General features: G+C 43.1%; 1 protein-coding gene across 1 annotated transcript in view; it reads left to right on the top strand.

The window, feature by feature from the left end:
• The window catches only part of nherf1b (NHERF family PDZ scaffold protein 1b), a 32597-nt gene that overhangs the window by 8993 nt on the left and 8576 nt on the right, over positions 1–15028 (top strand). Inside the window, exon 2 of the mRNA XM_030059029.1 lies at positions 10315–10485. Coding sequence (XP_029914889.1) covers positions 10315–10485 — 171 coding nt within the window. The remainder of the gene's footprint in view (positions 1–10314; positions 10486–15028) is intronic.

Below are 15028 nucleotides of genomic sequence, written 5' to 3'. Positions count from 1 at the left end.
TGTGTGTGGGGCGGGGGGCGCGTTTGGAGATTGGGACCCGGGGACGGAGCCAGTGGGAGGGCCCCATGGGATGCTGGACGGAGACAGCTACAATACCACATTCCATTTCCCATTCCTTTCTCCTAAAGGTTCACCACCCCTGCCTGACAATGAGCCGGAGGGCCGCGCCCTGCCAGGGGTGGAGGGGGAAATGACTCTCTGCTTGCCCTGAAATAGACTCACCCCCCGCCGCCCTCTGACCAACGTCCACCTCCCTTCCCACCCAAGACAGAGACGCCATACATGAAGTATGACCGAAACAGAGCAAATGAATGTCCATTGTTGATGTGAGGGATCACACTGAGTGGCTGCACCACTTTGCACACATGTTAACTAATACCAACCAGCGTAATGTGAAGTGGCGCATAAAGGGAAAATCCACCCTAAAACACGGTTAAACCCAGGCACTGGCGAAGCACCTTGCCTTGGTCCGCTTTGCATGACTGGCGGTCTATATTTGTTATGTTGGTGGACAACAGGCCAACCACAGACAATGCAACATCATGTTGATATAATTAATGCTTCACCAGCATCTTTCTGATCAGTGGTGCTGAGAGCCCGTCCTGACTCACTTACACAAAACCAAAAGTGAAGGTGAAAAAATGTTTTTTGGATGGTAAAGAGGGATACATTTCACTCTCGCAAGAGTCTTGTTGGATCACTGGGATCGTTTTGTCTCCGACCTCCAATTTGAAAATTTGGTGAAGCTGCAGACTTTCAGCGACGAGGTAAACAGCTGCACTGAATGAGTGTTTTCTGTCGCCTCCGCACTGATTGCAGTGACAGAGGCACTCACATAAATGATCTGAAATTTGGATACGTCTCTGCAGAATGTGTGATTTCAGAGACGCTTTGAAGGCGAGGGAGTTACCTTCTGGGCCGGAATTTGACAACTAAGAAAGAAAAGAGGAGAAGAACACCAAAATGGCTGTGCCTCACTTTTTGGTATTGGTTTATATAATCAGGCATACAAAAGTCTCCTCAAAGCACAGGTGAGTTTCAGGATTTTCACCAGGTTCTGAGATGGCTTAGTGCAGGTTTAAAGCACAGCTACAGTGGAGTTTAATAAGAGAAAAACATTTTAATTATATAAAATGCCTTCTTTTTGCACCCATCATTTTGTGCTGAGGTTCATAAAGGTAAATTACAACCATTTAAATAGTTGGCGGAACACATTGAGCATCACAGGTTGACAATATCTACAAATTGTATGTAAGACTATCTGAGGGCTTATCTGTCTATCCTGCTTGAAAATACAGGTGAATATGGTGGTGAATATGTGAATACTGGTGAATATGTGGCGTTCAGTATGACCACAGCAGTCTGTCATATCTCGTTGAAGTTTCATGCCAATAAGGACCTGATTTGCAACACTCAACCTTCAGTGTTTAACTGCCTAAGCCATTTTCTCTGCTCTTCTTTTTCCCTTCCCTCTGGCTCATGTTGCATTTTCTCACACAAACTGTCAATCTCTGCATCGCCCTGGAGTTGGCGTGTGTAAGAGAACAAGAAAGAGCGATAGGGAGACTTTTTTTCCCGAGCAGTCTGTTGGTTCGATGCGGGCCTGGGATCAGCGGGGGTGCAGGGTCGGGGACAGGAAGGCTGGGCGGGGAGATAAACCCTGTGGTCTCCTCAGGATCTGTGTGCGATAGCCTGATGGTCAGCACTGGTGTGGTTAAAGCAACGCTGATAAGAATTGACAACTGGAGGTTGGATGAGCTAAAGATGGACGCTGAGAGGAGACAGAACCAAGTCTTCCTCTTAACTTTCCTGATAATCAAATCCACTCCAATCGGTCTTATCAGCATCTGCACCCCCACTGTGATGACTGACGCTGGTTTTCTATTTTCTGGCCCTCCCCCTAAAGACTCTATTGTAATGGGAACCCTCAGCAGAAACCTTTCTTTAGTGCCTATTGTACACCCAGTATGCCCCTTCCTCAAATGCAAGAGGGGGGACAGTAGGGTGTTTTGTTCCCCCTCTGACTGCCTTGCAGCTGGTTCAATGGTCTACCCTGAAATCCAACACCCCCACCCTGCCCAAGAGGAGTGGTGCACTCCATATGCAACGTACAGGAGGGCAAAACTGCTGCCGTGGTGGCCCAAAAAAAAAAAAAAAAAAAAAAAAAAAAAAAACCTGGTTTACACTAGTAGGTAGATCATCAAACATTTATCAAGAATCTTGATGGGGCTTTCTAGGAGTTTTTAATCCCTGTTGAAATTACACATGACAATCACAAGGACTGGGGGGGGGCAAGGATTTGTCATATTTCTGTGTGTAACCATGGTGCCTGGCAGTGTGTCACTTCAGTGGTTATTCTTCATGCTGATCAAAGGGGCCCTGCGCAGCGCCAACTCATGGGAGAGTCGCCCTCTCTTTTATCAGAGCAGCAGGAGGGAGGAAGTAAGCAGCAGCGAGAGAGAGAGAGAGAGGGAGAGAGAGAGTGATGGGGGAGATGAAAGAGTGACTGTACTGGATGACATATCTGCATGCAGAGGCCAGCTGAGCGTGACAGGTTGCAATTGATGATTTTTAGGATACGTTGCAGTGCAGAATGAATTTGAGTATTATCAGTAGCAGAAAGCAGCTGTTTGGATGGCTTGGGGAAAAAAGTTGAGAAAGATGAAGAAGATGACAGAGAGGTATTTACATAATAATATAAAAATGAAGTCCAGTTGGAAACTGGAGGTTGTGATCATTTTTTCCTGGATATATTTAAAAAAGAGTTGAGTCAGAGACCTGGAGCGGCGCTGCAATGACACGAGCCTGCAGTTAAAGATGTCCTCTATATGTGCTTCATTATAAGGCCTGTAGTCGCACATCAGTCCCCTGGCCAAGCATGAGGAAAATATGAAGCAACTGGCAAGCTGAGTGGCAGAACTACTGCCTTTGGCATCACACACACACACACACACACACGCACGCTCACACACAGAGACACGTGCGTGCACACATACACATACACATACACACACATGCTACTCTTTCCATGCTAGTGCCTGAATAGCTTGCAGCCACAGCGCCTCTCTGTCAAACAGAATCAGCAGGAGAGGCCGGCTGATGCAAATCACCAGTGGCTGAGTCAGAGGGGGATTAACATGACAGTTGTTATGGAACTTGTCGGGTGTTTTAAAGCCCCACGGGAGCGTTTGGAGAATGCAAATCAATCAATTTGATCTGTCAGTCGTTTTACCTGTGCGGTGCGTGCCTCAGTGGAAAAAACGCTGGACTCCCTGTTTCTGTTCCCAAGAAAATAGTTGTGTAAGCAAAAGTGATGAGTACACTTCAAAAAAAATCTCCAATTTTACAAGTCATTTAGTGCCATAAGCAGTGTCAAAATCTTGTTTTTCATCAAACACAGTAAAAAAAAAATCAGATAATCAGATAACCCCACTTATTCAAATTTGTTGAAACACGGCAGAATAAACCAGATCAGCCAACTAGTATAAACAAGTTGATGAGCCTGAGACACAAGTGGGATTATTTTATTCCACTGGTAGATTTTTTTTTTACCCTGTTTGAAGAAAAACAACATTTTAAGACTTAAGATAAAATAGAACGACTTGTTTAATATAGTATATATATAATAGATATATATATACTATGTTGCAATTTGGGAGCATTTATAACGCGGTTCGTTTGTGTCTCGTTGAGCAATCTCAAGTGAAAATTGGTTAATCTAACAAGGCCACTGTGTGTGTCTTTTTTTTTTTTTTTTTTTAGGACATATTGCAAACGATGTTGAAACGCCAGAATTTTTTGTTTCCTGAGCACGAGTAGTTTCACTTTTTGCATATTTCTGTCACGTTTTATGTCTTTGCTGTTTTTATTCTGCTTTTGTAAGTGTTGAGCTGTTGGCAAGCTCATGGTGACCTGCAGTGCATACAGTAGCTGTGAAGCTTATCTCTTCCCGGACGGGCCATTAACTTTGAGTTTCACTCTGAAATGAGACATCCGAATTACAACTAGAAGAAAAAATGATCTACAGCATGACAGCATGACATTACTTACTGTAAAAGCTACAGTATGTCATCAAGGTTACAACGAGCTGTGTTTTTGAACCTAGAATTATATGTGTTTTAAAATACTGCCTGCAACATTTGAGGAAGCGAAAATGATCATCCAGAAATGATTGTATAGCATTTTAGAATGAAGCTCTTTATTTGTGAAGGCGGGAGCTGTATCCTGAGCAGCAGCATGTGTAGTTGGAGGTGTTGCAGCTGCGTCAGAGGCCCTGCTGGTCAAACTGCCTCGCTATCTTATCTCCTGGTTAACACGGCTTCCTGAGGGGAACCAGAAACATGTCTAAAACAGGGTTGCATCAACCTCTGGGTGGGGAACCTGCAGGCTCGCAGTAATCTGAAAAAAAGAGAGAGAGGAGGAGATAGAAACCAGTGGAGCAGTGAATATGTGCACGTTTTCAAGAAAGTCATGGGGCTCGGAAGTGTGTCACAGCGGTATTAAAACAGGCCCTGAAATTGGTCTGGATTAATTAGTAATCAAAGAAAGCGCCTATTTTCAGCTGGCAAAGCCCTCCAAAGTCTTTTTTTTTTTTCAAGATAAATAAAAACTACCCTCATAAGTCAGCAGCATAAAACGGCGTAAACAGTGGACTTTATGACCAGTTTTGGACAATGAGAATATTAATCTAGAAAATGTGAATACCCTGAAGTGTGAAAATGGACTGAACGTATCACATGATCATAGCTGACGTCAGGATTCTTGCATGAGAATAAACACTGTAAAAAAAAAAATCTCTTTAATTTAGCCTCATATTTAGGCTTAAAGACGTGCTTTTCTTAAAACAAGTGAAAACATCTGTTTCTAAAATGAGATAATCCCACTTGTGTCCAATGTTAACCAACGTGTTTCCAGAATTTTCCTCAATCAAGTGTCCTTTGCTTGATGCCAGTTGATCTGACCTCCTTTTTTTCAATATATTGTGTACTTGTTTCCAGGAAATTTTCCTGAAACAAGTGAAGCTGCACTGGAAGTTGGATTATCTCATCCCACTGGCAGATTTTTTCCACTTGTTTGAAGAAAAGTGAGACTTGAACCCTGAATAAATGAGATTAAATCCTTGTTAGGAGGGAGGATTTTTACACGGGAGGTTAATTAGCAAATTTTACAGAAAAGGTGTGAATTTGCGGCGTGTTGTTGCATGTGTGCCTCTCTCAGTGTCTGTAAGCTCTGTCAGAGTCTCCGTGTCCTACGTGTACATTGTTTGCTCAGCTACATCACCTCCTATCTGCTCTCTCCTCCCTGTTTCCTCTCTATCCAGCCCCCATCTGCAGCAGCAGAGGTACTAATGTCAGGCTGCTGTAAGCCAGGGTAAAAGATAAACTGGCTAACTGGAATATCAAAGGGGGGTTTCTAACATTTTATCCTGCCTGTTGTGTCGTCAAACCAATATGCACGAGAAAATAACAATTACAGCTTATTCTCAGAAAGTGATACAAAACTAAGTGTATTTTGGAAGTTGAGGTTACCTTCACAGAAAATTCTGCCAGCAACAAAAATTAGGCAGCATTCGTTGATAGTCTAAATTAGAAAATGCTGCCAATATACTAAAGATAAAACTCTTTTGCTTTTTAATTAACCAATCTAACTTTACTCTATCAAAATATTATATGGCATTAAATACCCAAAATTGAAGGACATGACTATAAATTTGAATTAGTTATCAACCCCCATTACTCACATATATCACCATAAAGTGTCATTTTCAAACTTATTTTTTCATTTTGACAGAGCTAGGCTAATGACTCCTATAGACCTCAAGTCTTTATGCTAAGCTAACACAAAATGCTGCCCAAAGAAACCGAACCACTGGATAAACAGAGGTGAAAATGGTATCAAACATCTTGTCTGAGGTCGGGTAAGTCGGAAAAACGGTATTAAGCCCAAAACAGTGTTCCTTTAACTGTGTTTTCAATTTCCACCTTGTTATGGGACTTGCAGGTGCATTTTTGGTGCACATCTCTTCCTGCTCTTCATTCCTGCCTCCTTCAGCCTGTGTCTTACACTAAGTCTCAGCTTTAGAGGGGATGAGCCGGCGCTGGCAGCTCTCAGCGTCTTCTAGCTTATGTATATGTTGGGAGATCAGTGGCAAGTGTGTGCGCCCTGCGTGTTTCCCCCGCAATCCTCTTAACCGTAAAAAACAGCCCAGATCTCACTCTCAGATTGGCCTCGTGGCCCCGCTCATCATCAGCATGTTGGAGTGGCTCGTTGATGCCTGGCTTCATGTAGGAGGTGTCCCATACAGTATGGACACACGGTGAACTCACTCTCCTCAAGCGTCCAAGCTGGAGTCAGGAAAATGCCTTTTTTTAAACACTTTTTTTTCCCAAATACCTCTTCCTTTAGATGTCAGTTCTCATAAAACCCTCTGTCTCCACGAGTGCGCATGCATGCATTTGTGCGTTGCATTGTATATTGATTTCTCTTTTATGTCAGGAAGTTGAGCTTACTCAGCGGGAAGCATATTGAGGGAAGATGTGTCAACAGTTCCTGTGGCACACTTCCCCCCTCGAAGGGAAAGTTTGTGTCACAGAGAGAATGTAATCATCTTCAAAAGCTGTACTCATTGCCTGTCAGGGGTTTTCGGGGGGCCAAGGGGAACAGTTCACACAGTGGAAACCTCTCTCTCTCTCCCTGATCTAAAATTGATATTAGCACGCAGCAGCACTGAAGTTGTGGATGTTGCATTGGCGACGCAGGGGTGGAGGGAAGTGAGCAAGAAAAACAAGGTACAGCTTCCCAGAGTGGAATTCAAATCATTTTCTTGTTGATCGTGGTGTCCTTCTCACACCTAAGGGAGGGGGGGTGGAGGGACTTTAATGAGCCCCAACACACAAAAAGGGGCGAGGTGACGCTATGTTCACTTCTGTTCAACAGTCCTGTTTCAGGTTTGCTATGACCAAACTCAGTCTGAAGAAATAGCAGAAGTAGATGCACTTCCCCGAGTTCTCCTTCCACATCCCCCTAAATATATCACGCCCTGATAAAAAAAAAAAAACTGTAGGGTCTGGGAAGTGCTCTAAACAAAATAAAGCATCTGAGAATATACAAATACCTCTGACTCATAATGGCTTCAGGTCAAGGCTAAGCCGATCTGAAACGAATGTTCAGTTGTATGTTGGTGTAAATGGATGGGCTGTTAGATCACAGCTTTGTGTGTCACTGGGGAACAGATAACACTGTGTATCTTTTTGTTTGAGCCCCTGGTCCCGCCTGAGGGAAGACTTTCGAGTTATGATATCAGTTAGGAACTTACAGCATGTGCCTTTGGCCGCACAAAGCGGACTGTAGTTCATTTTCACTGACAGCTGGCTTTATCTGCTCTCTGTTGTGGTGTTGTGGAGGACCTCTGTTGTTTTTCTCATGGGTTTCGGCGGCATCACCGCGGCGTGCAAATTCATCAAGTAGTGCCTCCATGCAATATGAGCAATATAATGCGGCGTGCGTGTGCATGTGCACAAACATGGCTGAGCGTGCACGGTCACACTCGCGGATCAGACGAGCGGTGGGAGTGGATCACCGTGTCCTCCTTGGTTCTTGCAGAGGGCCTCGGTTTGTGTGCGCTCAGCAGATTCCACAGATTTCATACGCGCGTGGAGATTCTTCGCCGCTCCGCTCCCCCCTGACACAAACCCTCCTCTGTTGTCCCTGCCAGAGTCCCTCTGAGCCTCGCCCCGTGCAGGGATGCCTAACATTAGCCAGAACACCCCTGGAGAGTCACAGATTCTGCTGGCAAGGCCTCAGTAAATGCTGATGGCACTTGTGTCTTATATCTGCTGTCAGGTCTCAAAAACATGAGAGTGCAGTATTCATAACATGTGTAACTGGATTATTATTTGCTACATAACTCACAGTGGAAGCCCCATGCAATACAACAGACAAACGTTGTTATATTGACCTCAAATGTTCTTCAGTCACTGGCTGTGGCGGAGCAATTTTGGACCGAAATTGAAAACCGTGATTCTGCATCCTCGGGTCGCTGAACTGTGCATGTGTGGTGAACCATGACTTTTATTCTCACCACAGTTTTTGCACGCTTCATAGTTTGTTTGTTTGTTTGTTTGTTTTTTAGCACTGCTTTTGATTAGTTACGCCTAACAACTGAATTTTCAGACTGGAGATGAATATTTTTTCCTTAGGGGTATATTTGGTTTTCGATTTTAGGATTTGGACATGTGTTTTTATAGTAGTCTGCTGACTTTACATGTCATTTTTTACAGTGCACTGACTATTCAAAGCTTGATCATTTTTGTGTCCTACTGTGGCTGTGTTTTATGGAGCGTTTCCACACTGCAAGTCACCAGCCTACAGATCTGACACTAGAGAAACACACTGAACGCTGTAATTCAGTGGTAACATTTTGGTAACAATTAACCATAAAGTAAGAGAAAGGTGAACCGTTACACCCCGAAGTGCTGCCCTAGTTCGTCTTGTTTGTTCCAAAGAGAAAACACTTTGTAATCAGCTGTGCGTGAGCCTCGGTACAAATGGCGCAGTAAGTCTGCCACACAGCAGAAACTGTGACCAGATTACTTCGTTAATTCCAGGGTGCTGAAAGAGGGAGGGGCAAGAATAACAAACACTCAGGGTTAATTGAATCAGAGTCCTGCATCAGCTCAACAATTAACTAAGCAGGAAGCCGCTTTTCTTAGTCTGTGTTGCTGGGCTCTTTCTAACGTGTTTTTCACTTTAAAACATGGTTAATCACCTCTGTATTTCATCGCGTTTGTGCTTCACACTTGTAAAGGTGTAATCAGTGTAATCAGTTACCGGTGTGATTGAAGTCAGACTGTAGGGTTGTTGCCAGGCTCGTACCTGAGCAGCAGAGGAGGTGTTGAGCACCCACTCCTGCCGCTCGGCCGCCTCTCGGCCGTGTCTAGCAGGACTCTTGACCGAGAAAGATGGTCGATTTGCACCACTCTACTTTGATGTGCTGTGATGGAGAACAGGCCTCCGTCAGTAAAGCTGCTGTTACATTTTATGCCTCATATCATCGAGCATTACATGTTTAAGCTTTCTGCAGCCATTACTGTGTTATTTTGATCCATTGTAATTAGTTTTTTCATTCCTTGTTGGTTGTATTTTATTTTTTTATAAAGCACTTTGTAATGTGCCAAGACAAGTGCTCTATGAATAAATATTATTAAGCGGTTGACACTTTATAGCTGTTGCTGCTTCTACAAAAGGCATCTACTCAGTGATGATGAGGCTGATTGCCTCATTATACTCACATGGGCGCAGTCAACTTACATAATGCAGCACAAATGAGGATCACTCAGCTCTGAAAGTAGATTGCCTTATAATGTCCACAGTCTATATATGTGCCCTGATGTAAGTAGCTTTTATCAGTCATCCTGCTGCCTGCATTTTCTGTAGAAAATGACTCACTCATTGTTTCAGACCATGCAGTTGACCAAGGGTGGGAACATAAGGCTAGTAAGCACGCAGGCACTTTAATATGGAGGGAGTATCAGGTCAGACTGGGTCAGAGTGACATGATTTTCATAGCCGTGCCTCCGTGTTGTCTTTTTAAGCTCTGCTCTGTGAGTTTTGACCTGTTTGAGGACCCAGCCATTAAAGCCTCCTTGGCTAAATAAAGAAACTGCCTCACGCATACAACGGAAGGGAGGCTCTGGGATAGAGGTTGAGTTTTTTCCTGGATGACAATACAGCTCTAACTCTTCCTGCCATCCCAGAGCAGCACGGGACAGGACAGGGCCGGGGAGGCGGTCAGAGGTCACCGCCCAGCTTCTATTGTCCTGCACCGAGCCTGGAGAGAGCCGGGCCGCTGACCGCACCGGAACTGGTCCCTTCCTCATGCGGGCCGGGTCTGCCCACCGCTTCCCCCCTCCCCAAATCTCTGCGAACATTCCCAGCCGACCTCCAATCACATGCTCCCATTCTCCTCCGAGACCCTCTTCCTTCCTGGCGAGAAATTGCAGTCACGTGTTTAAGCGGCAGCGCCGGTTCCCTCGTGATTGTTAAAGGCCCTTGGTGTCCAGCAGGCTCCAGTTGATCCTGTCCCGCACGGCGCAGCAGCATGCAGCGGCCGGCCGCGCCTGCATGTTCAACCTAGGCTGTATTTACATGGTCAACGATTCTCTGGAGCTCTCGGTTGTCTTTGTGCCTCTTGTTCTTCCGGAACGGAGATCCATGGTTGAGGTATTTGTCATGATGTCATGCTGATGTGTTGATCCCTGTCACATGCAACATATTAACATATCTGCTGTGTCTTCTCTCTGCGTCCCCTCCCAGGAGGTGTGCAATGAGCTGCGGCCACGTCTCTGCGTGATCCGGCGAGGGCCTAACGGATATGGCTTCAACCTGCACAGCGAGAGGGCACGGCCAGGCCAGTACATCAGAGCGGTGGACGAGGACTCCCCAGCTGAGAGTGCAGGCCTCCTGCCCAAAGACAGGATAGTACAGGTACTAAAGAAAACACTGTGTGTGCATGCAGGGCTGTAATTCAGCATGGCATAGGAGAGAGGGACATTTAACCTCTTCAATTCCACCAATCCCATCAGTGGGGTTCATCATCACATATGCATGCTGCTTTATTTAATCCCACAGAACTTTAGTTTAACCCATTTATGCCCAAATTTTTTTCAAAGGTTTCATGCATATAATTATGTCAGTTGAGTCACTAACAATCATGTTATGTATGTATTTTTTCCATTTTGTACTCTGGTTTGAAGAAAATAGCAGTTTAATGACTGGCAACTATAGTTGCCGGTGGGCACATACCTTGTATCAAGGTCTAAACCAGTAAATCAATGGCTGGTAAGCTGCCATTGTATCTCCTCAGTTTGGCTTGAGCAATTGATCTAAAACTGTACATGGATATGAATTATTGGCCCAGGCAGATAGTGATGGGGTCACCCAATGATCATAGGGTTGCTGGTTCGAATCCTGGTTCCTCTAAGATACATGTTGAACAATGGTCAAATCAAATCATGAAATAAAAAAAAAAATTCCAGCAATTTTCTTTATTGATAAACAATCTTTATGCTGGAGCTACATGTAAGCTCAAATCTGTTTTAGCACAAAATTGAAGATTAAAATATCAATTCAAAGGTTTAAAACATTAAATAACACTTTGTCAATCCAAAACCGACAAAAAATGTGGGAACAAGTTGGATACATCAAAGCACCAATTGCAGCAAATGTAAACCAATTACAAGAATTTCATAAAGGGTCATTAACATTTTTTAAAAGTCAATAACAAGTTTAAAACTTATAAAGTTAGAAATGATAAAGTGCATGTGAAAAAAATAAACATTGTATAAAACATAAACATTATGAATTGTAGTCCTCATGTCAAAACAGTATGGACTTTTCATTTTTCAAACATGACCCAAAACCTCTAAAAACTGATTTTCCTCTCATGTCATCCATGAATATATACATGATTATTCATTTGGTACCTGATTATTATATGAAAAGTGCTAACATTTAGCAGAGGAGGCAATTGGAGGGGACTGGGGAGAGGTCCTGGGGAGAGTGTGTGTGTGTGTTAGCTACCAAATGGGGGGATTGAGTTGGGGGGTGGGGGCATTGGTTGGGGTTAGTACTTGTGTATGAAGGGAAAAGCATCTCCAATTGGACAACAGTCTTTTTTTTTTTGCCTCAGTTCAATACTAAAGCAAAGTAGGATTGGTTATTTTAGCAGCGAGCAAGATGAGGTGTGTAAATGTGTCAAAATCTAGGGACATGTGGCTTTTGAACACCAGTGTCCTTATATACTTAGAAAAGGTAATCTAAGTGGATTAAAATGAGCCATTGTACATCATTCTACAATTTAAAATAAGTAATTCATGAGCAATATTGAAGACAGTGTTTTCCCATGGTAGTTACAAGCTATGTGCCCACCGGCAACTATAGTTGCCGCTTGCACAAATTTGCCCATAAACAAAAAACTATTCATCCCAGGTACAAAATTCTTTTTTTGGGTTATTCAAGAGACTTGTATGATTAAATACATATATACATGTCAGGGTTGAAAACATCATAATTTAAAGAAAATTAGCTCTTTCTGGGAGGGTTTGCTGCCGCCATGTTCTTGGGAGGAAGGGGCAGGAAGTCGATGATGTCATTTGACAGGAAGCACTTGCAAACTTTTTTTTTTTTTCTTAAAACCTTTGTCTATGTTGTCTACTATCATATAATTGAAGAAAACTATATGAGTAACATATAGATTTTTTATTTTGAGTAGAAATTGACAGGCATAGACTTCGGCAACTATAGTTGCCGGTGGGCTTAAATGGGTTAAATTCTAGAGGAGATCCTAAGGTTTCCAAAGAGACCAAATACATTTTGCTGAATTACAGGGAAATGTGTCTGAATGATGCACAAGACATCTTGATATTGTCTGTTTGATGTAAAGCAGCAGCCATAAAACAATGACATCTTGGATTTGGATATTCACTCAATATTAGAGAGGTGTAGCTTCAGGGATGTAGAATATGTATGTGACATTGTCATACAATATGGAAAAACAGTTTTTTCCAACTTTGAAGCTATTTATAAAATTAAAGAGAAAATCAGAGTTCAAGGGATGACAAGAGTGACTCTTTATTTTGGCCAAATCAAGGTTGATTTCCCGGTTACAAACAAACAAAAAAATGTCTGATGTATGCTGTATAGAAAACTTTGTGTATTTCAGGTCAAGATCATACTGTCCATATGTCTCTATCCTGTAGTTGCAAATAATGCTGTGTTTAAATGTATTTGGAGTACCAGAAGGGTGGGGCTTGCCTCACAGACAATGGACTGTTTGTCAGAAAGCTGAGACAATCACAGGAAAGCATTCGAAAGTGAATTTAGCGCACTCTCCTGTTGGTGACAGCCCACCTAACCCTGATGAAGTAAACGCCACCCATCTGCAACCTCCATTAGCGCGAAACATTTTCCAGCGGTGTTTGATGTCTGGTATTCGCTCAACTCAAAACATCAGATGGGGTTGAGTTTTTTTCCCAAGGTTAAATGTCAGAGGAATGTGACATGAGCAGCTCCTGCAGGGGATCCTGAATCCCAGTGAGGAGGCGGGAGTCCATAACTTATGCTGGGAGCAACCTCAGGCTGGAATAATGAGCTGTGTCACTGGTCTGTGGCCCGATCTGCCCTCTTTCCAGTATAAACTGGCCTTTGTGTGTGTGTGTGTGCATGCACCAAAGTGTGAGTGATGTCTTAGAGGTCAGATTATTATATTATATTATTATATTAGGCTTAACCCCAAACCACATGTCCCTGTTTTTATTGTCCTGTAACAGACACAAAATACCACAAGAGGCTCCCAGACCTCTGGGCTGCTCTTCCACAGGAGCAAGTCGCAAGATTTAAATGAGCATTTCTGACCATTTTAGCCCTTTACACTTTTTAACACACACTTAAATCATAGCAGAGGAGCGTCCACGGCGACTGTCCCAAGAATCAATGCTTTGATATGTCAGTTTATTTTTTATTTAACCTTTATTTAACCAGGAAATCCCTTGAGATTAAAATCTCTTTTTCGAGGGAGACCTGGCCAATAAGTCACTGCCAAATATCCAAAATTTAGTATTTTAGTATTTAATATTGACACCTCACTCTTATTACAATGTCGCTATGTTTTAATACTTGATATACTTAAAGTTTCACTCATGCTTACAGAGCTGTAAATCAAAATGAAAGCACATCATCATATAGTTCTGCTGGACATTTCATACACTTCTTTTGAAATCGGTGTTTTGTTGGGTGTGTTGTTTGCTACTTGAAGGCCACCGCTTAGTGTCGCAGCTTGAAAACCAGTGTTCTTATTCTGAATGTGTATTCTGAAACACTTAAAGTATCTGTTTACTTAGTTAATATTTGCACGCAGTTTTTGAATGAAGGAGTGCATGCTGAATGGGATTTCTGTTTTTGCAGTGGTATCAAGTCGGGCAGGGCTGGGCAATATGGACAAAATCAAATATCAGGATATTTTGACCGATTACCTCGATTATTGTGACAATACTATGGGGATGACTATTGGTGAGGGCTAGGTGATATATCAATTATACCACTTATTATACCACTACTGCATTTCATTGTCTTAGTACTTGTACTTTGTGCAATGACAATAAATTTGAAGATAATCTAATCTAATCTATGGTGATATGAGACTAGATGTCGTCTGGGATTTTGGATATGATAATATTGTGTTATGACATAAGTTTTTTTCCTGGTTTTAAGGCTGCAACACAGTAAAGACATTTTCTGGACTCATTAGACTGTTGTACCTGTTATGTTATTTGCCTCTACCTGCTCGCTCATATCCCATTAATAATAACTGTTTAGCAAAATATCTTAGGAAAGCACCACTAGCCCTCCCTATAATGTTGTTACAATATTGATATCAAGGTATTTGACCAAACATATTGTGATATTTAATTTTGTCAATATTGCCCAGCTCTACTGGTGGTGCTAAGTTCCGGAAACTGAATCTCTTAACAGTAATGCAGTGTTTAAAACCAGCCACATCACGATATTATGATATCTAAAATCCCAGACAACGTCTTGTCTCAAACCATGACACTGCTATAATATGAATAAATCGCCCACCTCCAATGTCAGGCATCGAGAATCATGACATTGTGCTGGTACATCGGAGTGTGTCACCGGCCTCTGTTGAGTGAATGACTAACTCAGGGCCCGGGGTGAATGTGGAGGCTACCGCAGGCAGAGAGAGGAGGGGGGAGGGGGAGCAGGAGAGGACCGAGAAACTGCAAGAAAGGAGGAGAAATAAGGAGGAGTGAGGGAAAGAAGAGCAAGGAGAGGAAGGAGTAAAAAGAGGGAGTCAGAGAGTGTGTGTGTGTGAGAGAGAGAGAGAGAGAGAGAGAGAGAGAGAGAGAGAGAGAGCAGAGAGGGCTTCACAGTCCCCCAGAGGGCCCCATACAGCCTCACCACCCACTGAGGAGCAGGGCTTTGTGTGAGGCAGACAGCCATTGTTACT

The sequence above is a fragment of the Myripristis murdjan genome, chromosome 8 (genome assembly GCF_902150065.1).
Source record: "Myripristis murdjan chromosome 8, fMyrMur1.1, whole genome shotgun sequence".
NCBI lineage: Eukaryota > Metazoa > Chordata > Actinopteri > Holocentriformes > Holocentridae > Myripristis > Myripristis murdjan.
The sequence above is the reverse complement of the archived record's forward strand: the minus strand, read 5'-3'. Positions and strand labels throughout refer to the sequence as shown.